We start from the raw sequence: 18,806 nt of genomic DNA on the forward strand, positions 1-18,806 counted from the left end.
CAGGATGAAGCAGCAGCGTTTATTCAAGATACAACAGTGAGGGAATCCAGTCACGTTCCCTTCTCCCCAGAGAGGGCGCATCTTGACAAGTGATCCAGTAGAAATCTTTTAAACTCTGTAAGTTAAGTTCTTAAAAACCACTCCCTTCACCCTGTCTCCCAGGGCCAGGCCTGGCCTCTGAGATGCACTGGCTTGGGGCGCCCTCAGGTGGCCTCATGGAAAAACCAGTCTGAGGCCAGCCTGGGGCTCCCAGACCTGAGCAGGATCTGTCCAGTCCACCTGTCCTTCGGCTTTGGGTCGCTGTCTCTTGGCAGATGGCCCGACACTTGGGGGTGGCCCAAGGACACCTCAGGAAGGTTCCCGCTCTACGGATGGCCCGATTAGCCAGAGGTTTCCAGGCCGTCTGTTCGCCTCCTAGAGATGGACTGGGACCTTTAGACTTCGGTGGAGAACAGGATACTCTGTCTCTTGCTGTCCGGGGCAGGGATGGCCTCCAGCTGCAGGAAGTACAGCAGCACCTGGACCTGCCCGGGCAGAGTGGCAAAGAGGAGAGTGGCTCAGAGGGGAGCTCACAGCTGCTGGTGGGAGGTCTTTGGAGCCCAAGCCTCCAAGTCCATCTCAGGTGCTGGGGACCCCTGCTGGTGTCATGAACCCCTTACAGTGAGACAAGGCATGACTTGGGGCAGCGGGGGAGTTGTTTATTTTAGAGATGCACAGGGCCTTGCTCTGTCCCCCAGGCTGGAGTACAGTGGCTCCATCATGGATCAAGGGCTCCTGGGCTCAAGGAATCCTCCTGTGTCAGCCTCCCAGATACCTAGGATTACAGGTGTGTGCCACAATGCCTGGCTAATTTTTCTTTGTATTTTTTTCTAGAGATGGGGTTTGCCACATTGCCCAGACTGGTCTCAAACACCTGGGATTGGTTATTCTGCCTCGGCCTCCTACAGGCATGAGCCACCACACCCGAACACTTGGGGTGATTTTAAGCCCCCAGCAAGGTGCACCAGCAGGACCAGGAGGTGGCCTGTGCACCCCCTATCACTCCCATCCATGCAGATCTAGGCAAGTCCCTCTCTCTGAATCTCAGCCACCACCACATACAATGCAAGTCAGAAGATGGGCAGGACTGGGGGTGGGGCAGGCAGAGGCCACCTCTGTCAGGTCAGGGTTGCATGGGCTAGAGACTGTCTTCCCATACCTGGGACATGACCTCCAAGGACCAGCTGTCAGTCATGGTGATGGGCTGGCTGGGGTTGGCAGGGAGCTTGCTCTCCTTCTCGGAGGGCCGGAGCAGCGTGGGGCCAAAGACCGTGGCAAGGTTGTGCAGGGACATCTTATTGACTGCCTCCTTCTCTGCCACCCTGTAGAGGACCAAAGCAGAGGGTGCTGTTTCAATGCCACCACCAGGAGAGAGGCAGAGGGGCTGGGCCGTGCTGGAGTCCTCAGGAAGGGAGTGATCTCGACCCTGGCTGTGCTGCAAGCTGACTCCAGCCTTGGTACTTCTGGGTCTCAGTGGCCCAGGCCAAGGGGCCAACTCTGGGCTGGTGGGGAGGTCTCTACCTTGATGTGACTGGGAGGGAAGAGGGGGGTCCAAGTGCACTGCTGGCCATGGCCAAAGCTCTGAGCTCTTTGTTAAGGCCACAGTGCAGAGGGAGGAGGGTGGCAAAGAAGAGAGGCAGGGGTGGGGGTGGCAGTGGCACTAGTCGCCAGAGGCAGTGAGTGACTGCAGACACGGGTCGGGGGAAAAGGTCCTCGGTGTTGGGGGTCTAGTGGGAGCAGAGGGGCACTCCGCGGCCTGGGGACCTGGAGCCCTGGGCTGCCATGGGAGAGCTGGGCTACCTTTTCAGGTGGTCCAGAAGGAAAAGGAAGGTGAGCAGGTTGGCCTCCGGCAGGGACAGCAGCAGGTTGAGCATGCAGCTCTCCTTTGCAACCGGGTCTGAAAGAGCTGCAGAAGGCGGTGGGTTACTCCTTTGGGTCACAATGAGCCAGAGACCTCTCCCAAGGTGGTCACATGGAGCACCTGGGGCTTGTGTCCCTGCACAGCCCAGGCTCGTCATCATCCTCAGTCTCACAGCTCTGGCCCCCAGTGAGGACCCTGTGAGGGGCGCTGGTGTGGGGTATGAGCCACCTGAATGCCTTTTCTCTACCTCACACGGGTCAGCAGCACGCGGCGAACAGCAGCAGGAGGAGCCGCGAGAGCAGCCGCTCGTGGGCAGAGCTGCCCTTGGACAACTCCTGCCACCACCCCCTCCCCAGAGGAGCCCAAGGCAGGGGAGGCTCGGCGTGGAATGAAACGGGAGTGAGGGACACAAGGAGGTGGGAAGTGGGAGGCCCCAGCCCCACCAAGTACGCAGAGACCCCCTCGTCGTCCTGGACACCACAGGGGCACCTGGAGGCTGGGAGAGCAGGTCCTCTGTGAATGGGCCTGGGAGGCAGACCTGCACTAAGGGTGATGAGGCGGCTACAGGTGCTGCACGTGCCAGCACCCACTCTAGACATCAGCCTCCAGGTTGACTAAGGGTCAGGCCACGTTCGAACCTATGTTCGACTGGTCCAGGACCCGTGGCTAGAGCATCTAGGCACCCTCCTTCAGCCCTGGTCTGCAGGAAGGACAGCAGATTTTAGGACCCCACAGCATGGCAGTGCTGACTATTTCAGCCTCTTGGTCTCCTTGAGGAATAGGGATGGGGAGGCCTCTGGAGATGGACAAGGCCTTCCAGGACGGGCTCGGTTCTGGTCCCCTGCTTTCTGAGGTTGGGTTAAAATGCCGACCATGGCAGAGGGGGCATAGCTTGGGTTCCCACACCTCACTTTTCACAGCCTCTGAGGGCAGCAGTGCACGTGGAGGAGACGTCTCCCACGAGGCCAAGGCCTCCAGTGCTCACCGATGCCCTCTACGAAGTTGGGGTAGAACTCGTCAGTGAAGAGGGGCTCAGGCAGCTCACGGAAGTACAGCTTCAGCGTGCCTGCGATGGCGTTCACGTCCATCTCGCTCATCATCACCGACACGTCCTTGTTATCTGGAAAGAGCACGGAAATGCAGCAGCCTCCTTGAGGATCCCAAGTGAGTCTCCCACCATCCCTGCCTTGGCTAAAGCACCGTCCCTGCCACGCTGACCACTGTGTGGTCCCTCCCAGGCTTTGAGCAGCTCACGTTGACTCCTCCCAAGAGCTGTGCATGGTTCTGTGTCTGCAGAATTGATAGGGGTGCGTGGGCATTCCCATTCCTGTCCCCTGCTTGGCCGGATGTGATGGCCAGGAGGCGGCCAGCGTGGCAGGACACAGCGCCTGCGTGGGGATTGGGTGGCTCTGCTCTGTACACAGCAACCACCCCTGCACCAGTGTCTTCCCATAGCAGGAAGGCCGGGGGAGAATCTGACTGGTTTCAGTGTTTGAACCGGTGTCTTCCTTTGGACCCAATTGGCCATTGGTGCTTACATCCTCACCACAGGCCAGGTCCATTCTGGGCCCCCAGAGGGAGCTGAAACTACCACAGGGCCCTCCCAGGGATGCTGGGCATTCTAGGGGTCCTGGTCAGGGTGGGTGGTGTGTGCTGCAAAGAAGGGTCTGCAGGCACAAAATCCTGTTGCTTTGAAGATGCTGGGAAGGACCCTCTGGGGTCTCGGTGCCCTCCCCTGGCATTTGTGACAGTTCCAGGTCCTTCATAGCCTGTGAGTGTTGGTGAGATGGAGGTGGAGATGCTGCAGCCCCAGCCTGGGCTAAATTTCATCTATGCCCTCTGCCTGCTGCATCCTTACACAGGGCAGTGGACAGACCGCACTGAGTCCTGGGCTTCCACCTCCTGTCCACCCCCAAGGCAGGAAGGCCAAGGCCCCGCAGAAGCCCCTGGTCTACCCCAGCAAGTGGCATGCACAGCTAGGATGGTTTAAAAACTGGCGTCTACAGAGGCTTTTTCTACAACTTTTGTCTTCTCTTTTTTAAAAATAATAACACAGTAAATGAAGAAAAGACACAGAGAAGGATGTGACATGCCCAGGCCATGGAGCGCTCTGAGATCTCATCGTGGACACCACTGCCCACACCTTCATTCTGTCCTCCCCAGGCCGACACTCACTGACGTCGAAGGCTGCCTTCAGTGCCTGAATGTCCGTGGCCACTCCGGACACGCGGTAGATGCCCACCTCCTCCATGCCTCGGCGCTCGATCTCCTCCACACACTGGCGCACGATATAGGGCACCTTGGACCTCTCTCTCCTGCAGGAGGAGGGAATGTTCTCAGTGTCCCGACAGCCCTGCTTGGGCCATAACACAGGAGAGCTGCCCTCTATCTGCACACCCGGAGGTGGGGTGAGGACGGTGATGAAGGTACCCAGATCTGGGGCTGCACACAGAGCCTTCTGCATGCCTGTCCTCCCTCTGCAAGCTCTGTCTTCATTGCATGTACTTTCTCAGGACATTTCAAGCAGCCAGAAACCCTGCGAGTCACACATGATCTTTGCGGGAAGGTCAGGAGGCCTGTCTAAGTCAAGTCAGCACAGGAAGGGCATCTGACAGATTCCAGGCCTGGGGTTAGCAGCCTGTGCCCCCAGCTGGGAGATCAGACCCGGTGTTGGTCCTGCCACCTACGCGCTGTGAGAGGAGAATCCCTGACCCCTGCCCTGGGCCTAGGCCTTAACACACATCTGACGAATGAATGAAGGGTTGCCTCAGCACCAGTGCTCCAAGTCCTGCGATGCTAAGTGCTTTTCTCCTCTGAGTCTTAGCAATGAACAATTCCAATACCACCATACAGGACACTAGAGTAAGAATACTTCAAAGTTGGTGCTGTGCTGAGGCCTTAACTTTACTTTTGTTTTGCAACTAGATTTACCAGCACATCAAAGCTGCTTCTCAAGCCACCCTCATTAGCAGGGCTTATTTGGGGGAGCTGCTGATGGAGTCCTTGCTGCTCATGCCCAGAGCCCTCCCAGAGTGCTATGCAAGTGGCTGCCATGCAGTTCGGGGTGGGGCGTGGTGTTTAGACACAGATAGGAATCCAGGGTATGACTGATGGAGGCCCCGGCCCACGTGACCAGCAAGGTCAGGGGCCCAGCCGGATTCCATCCTGGGGAAGCAAATGAATTCTCAGAGGAAGTGGTCTGTGTCTGCATGAACTGCTCTCAAACCAACAAACAGGCTTCTCTTGGCAACTGACTCGTGACAAAGGGGCAGGGGTTACGGCCATTCAACAGGAATCTGGGACCATGATAAATTCCAAGGAAGGGCAGAAAACCCTGCACTTGGGCAGTTCCTGGAGCCAGCCTACTGCTTCCAAGCAAGGCGGCAAGGACATTCCTGAGCTGGTTAGAAGGAAACACAGGAGGTAGCTGAACACGCCGTGTTCCCTGGGGCCTGACCTCACCGTGCAGCGGCCACGCACAGAGAGGAGAGACCCACACATGCTCTTTTCTGCAGAAACAGCTGAAGGGACAGGCACCCTCAGTGCATGAGCCCAAGCCCCTCCCCACCTACTTGGTGACCACAGCAATCTTGACTCCGAAGACCCCCGTCTGTTTTCGGGACGGCATCCTCTTCAAGCTGAACTCCCTGCTGTTGAACTTGACCGAGAGCTTTACTTCAATCTATAGTGGGGAGAAGGGGCACAGTCCTTTAATGCTCCTGGTCCTCATAGCCCAAGGTCCCAAGGGCCCCTGGGAGTCTCATCAAATATTTCCACCCCCAAGGCATGCAGAGGGCTCAGCATGAGGTGGAGCCGCCCCTCGGGGAAGCCCCTAGTCTACTTCAGCAAGAGCCAGGATTGTTGAATATGGCGTAAAGGACTGGCTTCTGCAGAACCACCTCCTAAAATCCCCGCTGCTTCTCTTGCTTGCTTGCTTTTTTTTTTCAGATATAGGAGCTTGCTATGTTGCTCAGGCTGTAATCGAACTTTTGGGTTCCAGTGATTCTCCTGCCTCAGACTCCAGAGTAGCTGAGACTATAGGTGCACTGTGCCCGGCTTTCTCTTTCTTAGTAACAATTAAAAATTAAGTGGGAAAGACTAACAATAATATAAGAAAAAGCCAAGAATCTCAAATATTAACATGTTACCATTTATACCTGGGCCTTTTTGGGTGTGTCATTACTTTTAAAGTCTAAACCTTTCTGGGGTACCTAAAGACAAATCAGGGGTCTCCATTTCTATGGGCAGCCCCCAGGTCCCCAAGTGGAGGCCCCACCTGTCCTGGTGGTGCCATGAGACCTTTGTTTGAGGAGGGATGCTCAGGGCCTGGCTGGCAACTGCATCCCAGCCAGTGAATGGCGATTCCCGTGCATGGTGATTCTGCTCTTCGGGGGCCCTCCCTCCTCCAACCAAGCTCCCTCTCAGATGCCGCCTCAGGCTCAGCCACCTCTGACTGATTTGAAATGAACAGAGGCCACCCTATCCTTCTGGGGGAAGTGGGTGCCAGGAGAGTCCCACGGACACGTACCCCATTCATGGCGATGACGGTGCGCTGCCAGTCTCTGTCCTGCAGGGCCTGTGGGTCCAGCTGAAAGCAAGGAGTCATGATTGGCAGAGGCCTTGGGGTCTGTTCAGAGGCCCCACGGGGCAGCAGCCCACACCCGCCACTTCTCCAACCCTTAGTCAGAGGCAGAGCCTGACTGCGGCCAGCACCTCCATCCAGAGGCTGAGAGAGGTAGAGTAAGGAGGGGCCTGCCAGATACCCCTGGAACCCAGGGCCCCACTGCTCCCAGAGCCCTGCTGCCTGGGGTCCCCACCCCCTCCTCCCTCTGCCCCTCCCAGTTGGGAGTTGATGTGCAGGCTGGCAGGCTCTCTCCATCCGGCTCCCATCACCACGGGTGTTATGTGGAGCTCAGTGAAAGGTGAGCTGTCCAGCAGCAACTTCAGTAACAACTCCTGGAGGCCTGGCATCCACAGCTGCTGTCTGGGGAACTGTGGACACTGTTCTCCCCCTGCACCATGAACAGCTTGTGGCGGGAGAAGCCTGCAGGCCACACCAGTCCCATGGTTCAGAATCAGGCCCAGAAGGACCCAGAACCAAGCCCTAAATCAAGCAGCTGACGAGGGGGCCGGGAGGAAGCCCCTCTGTGACCCCTCTAACTTCTACCCCCACCCAGCACTATCCAGACAGCTAGCCTGAAGGAACTTGTCCTTAATGTCACCCGAACACAGTCTGTCCTGGTATGTAACACCCTGACTGTCATGACCAAGCCACATGTCCCCCGTCCGTGAAGGCTCTGTCTCCCGTTTTATGGGGAGCACGTTCTATGTCAGCGGTTCCTGGGTGTGCCAAGACCACTGGCTGGGCCGGGTGAATGAGCAGTATCATCTTGTTAAAAAATACACCTCCCTGGCCAGGTGCAGTGGCTCACGCCTGTAATCCCAGCACTTTGAGAGGCCAAGGCGGGCGGATCACGAGGTCGGGAGATTGAGACCATCCTGGCTAACATGGTGAAACCCTGTCCCTACTAAAAATACAAAAAATTAGCTAGGCGTGGTGGTGGGCGCCTGTAGTCCCAGCTACTCGGGAGGCTGAGACAGGAGAATGGTGTGAACTCAGGAGGTGGAGGTTGCAGTGAGCTGAGATCGCGCCACTGCACTCCAGCCTGGGCGACACAGCAAGACTCCGTCTCAAAAATAAAAACAAAAACAAAAACAAAAAAAACACCTCCCTGGGTTCCACCTGCAGAGAACTGACTCATAATCTGGGTGGGACCTGGGATTTGCACAACTAGAAACCCCAGGTAGTTCTGGAGTGAAGCCAGGTCACGGAGCCACCGTGTGACTCCACAGAAGGCCACTGCATCTGGCCTTGTGTTTCCATCCCTTGATTCAGGTGATGGTTCACTTCAGCCACAAGGCAAGCTGCCTAAGAGCAGGGACCACACCTCATGATGTCTGCACACATTCACATGCGTGCACATATACATACACACGATGGTGCTGAGCACAGCGCCAGGCCTAGAGGGGGCTGAGGACAGGCATCATTTCCACTGCAAGGGACCCTAGAGGCCACAGCCACCTGGCCTTCTGCAGGTGAAGTGGCCAGAAAATAAGGAGAAGCTCTGGAGCAGGTCAAGGAGCCCAGCCAGCTGCCCCTACTTCACAGGTGTATGCACCTGGGCCTCCCTCCCTGCACCTGCTCAGCACGAAGGCTCACCACAGGCACACTTGGGGGGTGACCCCTTCTCACCTCCCCTTCTAGGTCCTACTGGTTAACGTTTCCCAAGGATCTGAAATGTGCAGCCAGAGTGGCACAGAGAAGCAAAGGGTGGCAGGACGTCTCCCACCAGTGGCTATGTGGTCACAGGCTCTCATTCTGCATCTGGCCCTGAAGGTTGTCAGAGGCCATACTCCAGGCCTCAGGGACCCCACCCTGAGAAGCAGCATCTGTGAGCAGGGAGCGGTCAGTCAGAACCACACACAAAAAGGAAACTCTCAAGTGGCACTTTCCCCCAGAGTGAACCCTAAGCAGAGGCAGGAGAGGAAAACATGAGGGGTGTGGACAGAGTGCGCTTTCTCTGGAAAGGAGGAGTTTAATACCACTGCTGGGAGCTTTAAAAAATTGAAACCCTGCCTGTAATATCAGCACTTTGAAAATCCGAGGCAGGAGGATCACTTGAGCCCATGAGTTTAAGACCAGCCTGGACAATATAGTGAGACTTTGTCTCTATAAAAAATTTTCAGAAGCATTAGCCAAGCATGGTGGCATGTGCCTGTAGTCCCAGCTACTCGGGAGGCTGAGGTGGGGGCAACACTCGAGGCTAGAAGGTGGAGACTGCTATGAGCCACGATCATGCCATTGCACTCCAGCCTGCGCAACAGAGCGAGAGACCCTAGCTCTACTAACCAACCAAGTAACTGGAAACATAGAAACATGTTAAGCAGGAGACATTCTTCCCTTTCCTTCAAAGAACAGCCATCACTGGGCCCCTCTCCCCTTGAAAACCCAGAACAGGCAGAAGCAGCTAACAAGCAACGCAGAGTCCAGGTAAGAAGAGACAGAAAGAGAAGCTGTCCAGACATCAGGCGGCTGCCCCTCAAAGCCACCCTGGAACCACAGCCCACATGCTGGCCCACCTTGCCCTTGCACACCAGGTTTCGGATGTGGGTCCGCAAGGCGGTGCCGTGAGCACACAGGTGCTTTTCAGCAGAGGCTGCCCGGCTCCGGCCCGCCCAGCTGGGGTGGAAGTACCGAAGGAGGCCCTGCATCACGGCCGGGGTGGATGGCGACTCTAGCATGCTTGGCCTTGCTGCTCCGGGAAGCTGGTGGGGCTAAACGAGAGCTTCCAGCCTCCACGGCCTTTTGACCAGGCTTTGAGGGAAACCCCGCCCCACGGTCTGGCTGGCCAAGGTCAAAGCTTCCCATCACCTCTGGGTTCCACTTTTTGTCTGTGTGTGGGAAGAACACCCTCCCACCCCAGCCTATTGGTTACGGGAATTTCCAACGTGTCTCCATCTCCTCTAAAGCCCAGAAAAGCTGAGCTTCCTTCTCAAGTGGCTAGTTTCCTGTTGCCCAAGTTTGGAGACTGAGTAAAGTATGACTGGTCAGCCTGCCTTGTGTTGGAAGCAATCTAGACTGTCCAGAATCTGCACTACTCCCAGCAGGTAACCCCAATAATCACATGCAGTGCCTCTGATGGACCCAGGGTGGAGAACACCCTGCTCAGGTCCTGCTCCCCCAGAGCTAGCTGGCTGAGCAATGTGCAGCCCCGGGTGGGGCTCCAGCCAGCGCCCACTCCAACCTGGTACTGATGCTGCCAGGAGGGCTCTTTATCGGGCCCCTCTCTGTGACTCCCAGTGACTGAAGACCAGGGTGTTGGCCTCTGGGCACTGGTTCTCACGGCGGTCCTGACTGGCAGCTCCAGTGGGAAAGGCTGTCCCAAGGCTGGCTCTGTTCCAAAGAACAGAGTGTGCTCCGCAGAGCGGAAGCTGTATAAAGAATAGCATGATAATGAGGCCTGTGCCTCAGCTCAGCCAACCCCAAACATTGCTCAAGGCTGGTACGCTCTCTCGTGCAGTTAAATCACCAGAGAAGTAAACAAGCAAAAGACTAGGGTTTGGAAAAACAGATGACCAAGGGGGAACAATTTTCCCTTAAGGGAAAAACTGAGGCACTCCAGATGCTGTCCAGGGTCCCCCTAGGTTGCAAGGTCTTGGTGAGGAATATGCCTGCTGCCTGGCCGGGGACTGGGCGGGCGGGGGCCTGTCTGCTCATATGCAGTGGTCTCAGGAGGATGGACCAGGTCGCTGCTCCTCTGCCCCTGGGCTGGGTAAGACAGGAGCCTTGAAAGAATCACTACGGTCAGCGGGCCTGGCAGATGGTGGCCTGGAGGTCTGCCTAGAAAACTATCATGCACATCCATCCCAGGGAAGTGGTGGGGTGGGGGCTGAGGGAGGCCGAAGCCCAACTGGGGCAGGTGTTGCGTGCTGCCCTGAAGCATCACTGACCACCTTGCATGGTGGCTCTGCTGGGGGCCCAGCACTGACCTGCTTGCTTTGTAGTCAGTGTGGCTGGATTGAGTCACTAATGGGCAGCCAGAGGACATCTCTCGCCCACCCTCAGCAGGGGCAGGGAGGGGGCTATGAGTAAACCATCCAAAGGAGGAAATGCTCATTCACTTAGCTCCTTGTAGACAACAGCTTCCTTCACGCCTATCGTCACCAGCCTGGATGGTCCAGCAGGGCAACCCCAGTTGTTCCTGTCTGGGCCCCATATGTCTGCACTATAACCTACTCCTGGGGGTGGGTCTTTGCTGAGACCACCAGAGAACCTCTGTGTTCACCAGGAGAGACATCACAGGCCTCCTGCTGTGGTCTATGACCACAATCTGCTCTCCTGAGATCCATCCTGCACCATTTTTTTTTTTTTTTTTTTTTTTTTTTTAAGACAGAGTCTCACTCTGTTCCCCAGGCTGGAGTGCAGTGGCGAGATCTCGGCTGACTGCAACCTCCGCCTCCTGGCTTCAAACCATTCTCTTGCCTCAGCCCCTGAGGAGCTGGGATTACAGGCACCTGCCACCATGCCCGGTTAATTTTTGTATTTTTAGTAGAGACGAGGTTTCACCATGTTGGTCAGGGTGGTCTTGAACTCCTGACCTAAAGCAATCCACCCAACTCGGCCTCCTAAAGTGCTGGGATTACAGGTGTGAGCCACCGCGCCTGGCCTCTATCCCACTTTTAACTCTTTGCTGCTCTTCTCTGATCCCAACCAGTCTCTAACATCACTTCAAAAGGAACACAGCCTTCTCCCTTAGGATACACTATAACCAGCATCGGTGGGGATGTGGAGAAATGGGCTTTCATACATGGCCACTGGGGATGTAAGATGGTGCAGCTACTCCAGACAACGTAGGGCAGTTCCCCAAATAGTCACCTTGTTGCACAGCCCAGCAATCTTACTAGGTGTTTATTCAATGAATGAAAACATACGTCCATATAGAGACTGGTACCAAGGACACGTTCATGGCTGCATCAACCTTAACAGCCCAAACTAGAAATGATCCAAGTGTCTGTCAAATAGTAAATGCAGAAATAAAAACATGTTATATGTATGCAATGGAAAATTATTGTCATAAAAAGGAATGAAACAATGCTACCACATGAATAAACCTCAAAAACATAATGGTAAGTGGAGGAAATCAGTCAAAAAAGCCCAAGCTAGTATGATTCCATGTTTATGAAATGTGAAGAATGGGCAAATCTCTAAAGACAAAAAGCAGATCGGCTTGGGTCTGGGAGTGGCTATAACTGGGAACAGGGGCTGGGCACGGTGGCTCACACCTGTAATCTCAGCACTTTGGGAGGCCGAGGCAGGAGGATCACTTGAGCCTGGGAATTTGAGACCAGCTTGGGCAGCATAGCAAGACCCTGTCTCAAAAAAAAAAAAAAAAAAAAATTAGCCTGGCATGGTGGCGCATGCCTGTGGTCCCAGCTACTTGAGAGGCTGAGGTGGGAAGAGCACTTGAGGCTGGGACATCAAGGTTGTGCTGAGTGTGGTTGCACCACTGCACTCCAACCTGGGCAACGGAGCAAGACCCTGTCTCAGAAAAAAAAAAAAAAAAAAAAAAAAGGCAACAAGGAAATTGTTTGGGGTGATGGAAATATTCTAAAACTGGATTGTTGGTAAAAGTTGTACAGCTCTGTAAATTTACTATAAAATCATTCGGTTATAAAAACGGATGCATGTCATGGTACAAAAGTTAAAGAAAAATACAGGGTCCAAAAGTGGCTCTCAACAGAGCAAGGAGGACCTATGTCACTGTCCATGTTGATGTCAGTGAGCTTCTTCAAGAAGAATCCCGTGGAATCTGTGTAAGAATTTGCTCATGTGATCTTACATTTTCATGATGTTTGTATCTTCAAATCTTCCCCAAATATTGGTTCAAAACAAACATCACTCACTTTGTGTTCCTGCTGCAAGAGACCCCCTAGGGCCTGCCCCTCTCCAAGTCTGTTTACGGGCTACTTAAGTTTCTCTCCTATTGGCGCCTCTGCCACATGGAGCATGTCTCATTCATCTCAGAGAATGCCCCCCAGGCACATCACAGACCCCCCTGCACGGGTGAATGGCTGTGTGGACGAGACCTACATGGCCCTCAGATAATCCTTGAAGTACAAATGGGGATTCTCGGTGCCTTCATGACGGTATCCGCCTTACCTGACCATACCTCCTCCGACTCCCATCATGTCCCCTGTGACGTGATCTTTATTTTGGCTTATGTTTGTCTTTGCTGCTGGAAAGTAAACGTGGAGGACAGGGCTTTGTCCAGTTCATTCTCTGTGGTATCTCCAGTAACCAGACAGAGACAAAAAACATACATCTATAAGTTATTTAATACATTGTTTAACGGATCTAGAGTTTATATAGTAGAATATATATTGGCACAAAGTACTGTTACATGCACTGGCAATTGCTGAGCCAGGCACCTGCCCTATCACAGGTAAATTAAATTGGGGTGGGGGGCCATGCAGCCTTGACGGCTGAGTGACTTATGCTCTCACGGGTGGGGGGTCAGCATTTGCTGCTGTTCGTATCCTTATTCGTCGTTTGCGAGGAGGCGATGGAGCAGGCACCATCTGGCTCCAGCCCCTGGTCCCTGTGTCAGTGGGAGTGATGGGGGGGAACCGTGGCTAGACAGGAAGGAATCTGATCACTGTGTGAAGGGCATTCATGACTCACGCCAAGTAGGTGGCGGCTGCCCTGGTCCCTGGAGTTCCAGGCTCCCAGCTGGGGGGCTTGTTTGTGGGATCCCAGGAGGAAGGAAGTCGGAGGAGTCGCGGTGACTATGCCATTGGCGCTCTGCGACACCAGCCTGGCCTCTTTCTCCCCCATGGACACTGTTTTCTGCACAGGGATACCTGAGAGAGAATGTGCATGACTCCGGAGCCCAGCCTTTTTGAATCTGGGCTTTTCCCAGTGACACCAGGTGCCTTCTGTGCTGTACCGTGTGGGAGGCGCTTGGCTCTCTGCAGCCAGCTACAGGGGCCTACAGCCCCCACCCTGCTTATGTACCTTGACTCAGAAGTTGAGTAGAGAGACCCTCCCGTGAGGTGAGGCAGTTGCAGCAGGTAGAGAAGCTGCAGCATCCTAGGAGTGTCCAGATCCAACCATGAGGGCAGAGGTCCCTGGCAGGCCCCAAGGGCAGGGGTCTGGGATGGAAAGGAGTCCTCAGCAAAGCTGTTCATGTGCCTGTCTGTGGGCAGCAGGAGTCGGGATCTTCTAGGCTGGGGGCTTGGCCCGGTCTGGTTTTTTGCTCCCCTTAATGGTGCTGATGAGCTGGGTTTAGGAACCATTTGCCCAAGTCTCAGATTTTGGCTCCTGCTCTTCAAATGCCTGTCCTGGATGACCTGCCAGGTCCCCACCTCCCTTCTTGCACGAGAGGCTCCATGAGGATGGGGGTGGCGGTGGGGGGGCTCTAGAAATTGGGATGCATGACCTGCTTTGTTTAGAGCCACGAGCCAGAAAGGCAAGGGGATACACAGTACAGCAGGGACAAAGCTGTGGTGGTGCCCACAGTCCAGAAAAGAGCCACTGACAGAACGAATTGAAGTCCTTGTGTGTGGGCAGGTGCAAGAGGACCCAAGTCGGGTGTCCCTTCCAAGCCAGCCCTGAGCCTGAATGAGCCATTTGAGTGAGTGAGGCCATCCTGGTCCATCCTCAGACACCAGGAACCTGCTGTGCCACCCTAGTCATGGAAGGCTTCCTGTGTGCCATGCCTGGGGGGTCCCCAAGAACGAGAAGACCCCTCTCCCCAGCCTTCATGGTCTAGATCAGAGAAGCTGGAAAGGAAGGATGTGGCAAATGTGCCAAGAGCCAGGGCAGGCTTTGGCCCAGATTGACTGGTGGCTCAGATGGCACGGTTACTTGGGAAGTGAGGTCACAGGACAGAGAAGCCTTCACAGAGCAGGGGACATTGAGTCTGTATCTTCAGGGAGGGATTTTTCCAGGTGAAGGCATCAACATCCATCCAAGATTCATGGGACGGGGTACGGGACACATTGCTGGACGGCGAGTCTAGTCTGCAGCCTAGCCGAGTGCGGCGCGACAGGGACGGGGGCCCAGAGACACAGTCCCAGTGCTCCTGCACATCCTGGGCCAGAGAGGGAGTCACCACAGTTGGCAGAGCCGGGGAAATTGGAGCCTTGCTGCTGTTAGGAATTTCTTCAGTTTTTTTCTGTCTTTTCTGAGATAGTCTCGCTCTGTCCCCCAGGATGGAGTGCGGTGGCGTGACCCTGGCTCACTGCAATCTCTGCCTCCCGGGTTCAAGCGATTCTCCTACCTTGGCCTCCCGAGTAGCTGGGACTACAGGCATGTGCCACCGCGCCTGGCTAATTTTTTTGTATTTTTAGTAGAGATGGGGTTTCACCATGTTGGTCAGGCCGGTCTTGAACTCCTGACGTCAAATGATCCGCCCTCCTCGGCCTCGCAAAGTGCTAGGATTACAGGTGCATCTCTCTTCATCTGCAAATTTTCTAGGTTGCTAAATCACGTTAGCCCTGTCTATTCTCCTTAGAGGGCAACATTCTATCAAGTCATAGACTTTTGTCTTCTCCCATTTCTCCTGCTCTATTTATGTGTCTTGCTGGGCTCACAACTCATGTTCCAGTGGGGGCATCAGAGTTCATTTTTGTTGTTGCCAATGTTTTATGTGAGCCTCGGGGATGAGATTTGGACTGTGAGCCTCTGCTTCATTTGAAGCTAGTGCTCTGGCTGGCTGGCTGGAGTTTCCCAGACTTCTCTGCCAGCCTGGGTTATGTGGGCACCTGACCAGGCAAAAGCCAGCAGGTCTGACTGGGGCCCTCCTGGTGGCACCCTGGCAGCTGCTCTCAAGTCCCCACCACGCAGTGAGGTCCACCCATTTTCGGGCAGTCTCCCTGTTGGACTGCCCACTCTGCAGCAGCTGTTCCCCCCGAGAGCCCATGGATGTGCCTGGCAACAGCTTGTGAATGCAAAGATGACACCAAGTCGGGTGGATCTTATGTCCATGTGCACAACAGCACTGACCATGCCAGCCTCAGACTGGAAAGAACCCAGGCGTCCACCTGCTGGTGAATGTCTGTCAATCCATACAATGGAATATTACTCAGCCTTCAAGAGGAAGGACATTCTGACACATTCTACAACATGGGTGAGCCTTGAGAACATGCTGCTAAGTGAAATAAACCAGACCCAAAAAACAAATGCTGTATGATTCCACTTATGTGAGGTAGCTAGAGTAGTCAAATCCATAGAGGCAGAAAGTAGACTAGAGGTTAACAGGAGCTGGGGGCAGGGGGAATTGGGAGTTATTCTTTTTGCATCTGCCCCCCTGGGAGTTGTTGTTTAATGGGTGTAGAGTTTCAGTTTGAGAGGATGAAAAGAAAGTTCTGGAGATGATGGTGGTGATGGTTGCACAACAATGTGAATGTGCCTGATGCCACTGAACTGCACACTTAAAAATACCTGGGACATTTTACATTGTGCATATTTTACAATTTTTTTTAAAAAGGAAGGAATTACTTCTCAGCCTTCTGGCTAAGATAAAAAGGCTGCCCATGGTGCAGGGATGCATGTGGGAGTCCAAACTCTGAACTCCCCGACCCCCTCACCATGAAGGCCCCGACCACCACGGGGCACAGGCACAGTGTGGCAGAGAAGCCCCAGGCTTGGCCGGCTCCCGCCCCAGCCACCCCTGGGAACTTCAGCACCTTCATCTGTGAGAGGGCAGGTGCCTGGCTCAGCAATTTCCAGTGCATGTAACAGTACTTGCTTTGTGCCAATATATATTTTACTCTCTCTCTCTCTCTCTATATATATATATAAACTCTAGATCCATTAAACAATGTATTAAATAACTTACAGATATAGATGTATGTTTTATGTCTCTGTCTGGATACTGGAGATACCACAAAGAATGAACTGGACAAAGCCCTGTCCTCCACGTTTACTTTCCAGCAGCAAAGACAAACATAAGCCAAAATAAAGATCACGTCACAGGGGACGTGATGGGAGTCGGAGGAGGTATGGTCAGGTAAGGCGGATACCGTCATGAAGGCACCGAGAATCCCCATTTGTACTTCAAGGATTATCTGAGGGCCATGTAGGTCTCGTCCACACAGCCATTCACCTGTGCAGGGGGGTCTGTGATGTGCCTGGGGGGCATTCCGAGATGAATGAGACATGCTCCATGTGGCAGAGGCGCCAATAGGAGAGAAACTTAAGTAGCCCCTAAACAGTCTTGGAGCCAGGCGCGGTGGCTCATGCCTGTAATCCCAGCACTTTGGGAGGCCGAGGCGGGCGGATAATGAGGTCAGGAGATCGAGACCACGGTGAAACCCCATCTCTACTAAAAATACAAAAAATTAGCCGGGTGTGGTGGCGGGCGCCTGTAGTCCCGGCTGCTCGGGAGGCTGAGGCAGGAGAATGGCGTGAACCCGAGAGGCGGAGCTTGCAGTGAGCCGAGATCATGCCACTGCACTCCAGCCTGGGTGACAAAGCAAGACTGTCTCAAAAAACAAAAAACGAAAACCAGACTTGGAGAGGGGCAGGACCCAGGGGGTCTCGCAGCAGGAACACAAAATGAGTGATGTTTGTTTTGAACAAATATTTGGGGAAGATTTAAAGGTGAGGAGGCTGGGTGCAGTGGCTCACGCCTATAATCCCAGCACTTTGGGAGGCCAAGGCGGGTGGACCAGTGGAGGTCAGGAGTTCGAGACCAGCCTGGCCAACATGGCGAAACCCCGTCTCTACTAAAAATACAAAAAAATTAGCCAGGCGTGGTGGCACATGCCTGTAATAACAGCTATTCAGGAGGCTGCGGCAGCAGAATCGCTTGAACCCGGGAGGCGGAGGTTGCAGTGAGCTGAGATGGCGCCACTGCACTCCAGCCTGGGCAAGGAAGGCAGTGAGACTCCGAAGAAGAAGGAAAGGCAAAAGGAAAGGAAAGGAAAGGAAGAAAGAAAGAAAAGGAAGGAAGGAAGGAAGGGAAGGAAGGAAAGGAAGGAAAGGTGAGGAAACACATTTGGGCCAGTGGGACAGTAACTCACCCAGGTCACACTGAGTGTGGTGGGGGAGTGACAAAGACTCTCCTTGACGGAACTCATCTGGTCCCTCCAGCTCTTTATTCCAGCTAGATCCCATCCTTGGGCATGTTCTCAAGAGCCCAAATTTTGCAAGAATCCTGCTAAGTCCGTTTAGCCAGAACCCCCTGCCCTTGCTATCTGATCAGATTCCTCACCCCACACCATCCCCCAGGGGAGATCGATCACTCTGTCCTGTCTTCAGCAAGAATCCTGTTGGGTCGGTTTCACCAGAATCCCTCTTCCCCCGATGTTACTTCATCATTTTCCATCCATCAACCGCTACCCTGCTTCTTGGCTGTAAGTCCCCACTCATCCATGTGAATTCAGCATTGAGCCCATTTCTAGGCCTTCCATTTCTAGTCTTTTCCCCATCACAATAGTTACTAAATAAAATCTGCTTTTACCACTTTAACTGCTGTCCAGCTCGGGTTTTTCTTCAACACTTCCTGCTCTCCTCTTCCCTAGGATGGGGTGGGGTGCTCAGCCAGCACCCCTAGACTGACAGAAGAGCACAGGTCACGTGCATAAATACTTCAGTAGCATCGCAGAAAAGAGCTTCAAAAGAGGGCCTGACATGGTAACACAGGAAGAGGCCTATCAGCTCTTTTCTTTCTTTCACTGAGACCCCCAGTTACTTAGCAACAGTACTCAGAGGCCCCGGTTCAAATCCAGCCCCTCCCAGGATTCCAGTGGTTGAAGATTTGGATGAGTTGAGTCAATGGTTGGCAGAATCTGAACCTCCCTTTACCTGGTTTGATGAGCTGAAAAAAGGAGCCAGGCACCCAGGCTGTGAGTATCCCTGGGCTGAGCAGTGAGGCTGTGCCAGATGCAGGCTGCACTGTGGGGTAGGAATGCCCTAGGCTGGGTGGGGGAGACGGAAAACACAGAGAGGGAGAGGGAAGTGGGAGCAATGGGAGCACGACTGGCTTTGCAGTCTGCTCCATCTACCTCCCTGAATACCCAGGGCCCTGATTCTGAGCAGGTTAGAGAAGCATCTCCTGAGTGTCAAATGAGCTCTCTCAAAGATCTGCTGCAAGGACCGAATTGGAAAGCACATGTGGCCAGGCACAGTGGCTCAGGCCTGTAATCCCAGCACTTTGGGAGGCTGAGGCAGGAGAATCGCTTGAACCTGGGAGGTTGCAGAGAGCCTAGATCACACCACTGCACTCCGGCCTGGGCAACAAGAGCAAAACTCCGTCTCAAAAAACAAAAAACAAACAAAAAAAACTTGGCCGGGCATGGTGGGGCACGTCTGTAATCCCAACGACTTGGGAGGCTAGGC

The 18,806-nt window shown here is 54.2% G+C and overlaps 1 protein-coding gene across 2 annotated transcripts in view; it reads right to left on the reverse strand.

Annotated features, from left to right (window-relative positions):
- The window catches only part of BCR (BCR activator of RhoGEF and GTPase), a 134,758-nt gene continuing 115,952 nt past the window's right edge, over positions 1–18,806 (reverse strand). For both annotated transcript variants that reach the window (XM_054469018.2, XM_063662772.1), the window contains 7 exons: positions 6,429–6,488; positions 5,473–5,582; positions 4,076–4,215; positions 2,886–3,020; positions 1,840–1,945; positions 1,199–1,361; positions 1–524 (listed from right to left, as the gene is read on the reverse strand). In XM_054469018.2, coding sequence (XP_054324993.1) covers positions 435–524; positions 1,199–1,361; positions 1,840–1,945; positions 2,886–3,020; positions 4,076–4,215; positions 5,473–5,582; positions 6,429–6,488 — 804 coding nt within the window. In that variant the 3' untranslated portion in view covers positions 1–434. The remainder of the gene's footprint in view (positions 525–1,198; positions 1,362–1,839; positions 1,946–2,885; positions 3,021–4,075; positions 4,216–5,472; positions 5,583–6,428; positions 6,489–18,806) is intronic.

The sequence above is a fragment of the Pongo pygmaeus genome, chromosome 23, assembly GCF_028885625.2.
Source record: "Pongo pygmaeus isolate AG05252 chromosome 23, NHGRI_mPonPyg2-v2.0_pri, whole genome shotgun sequence".
Taxonomy (NCBI): domain Eukaryota; kingdom Metazoa; phylum Chordata; class Mammalia; order Primates; family Hominidae; genus Pongo; species Pongo pygmaeus.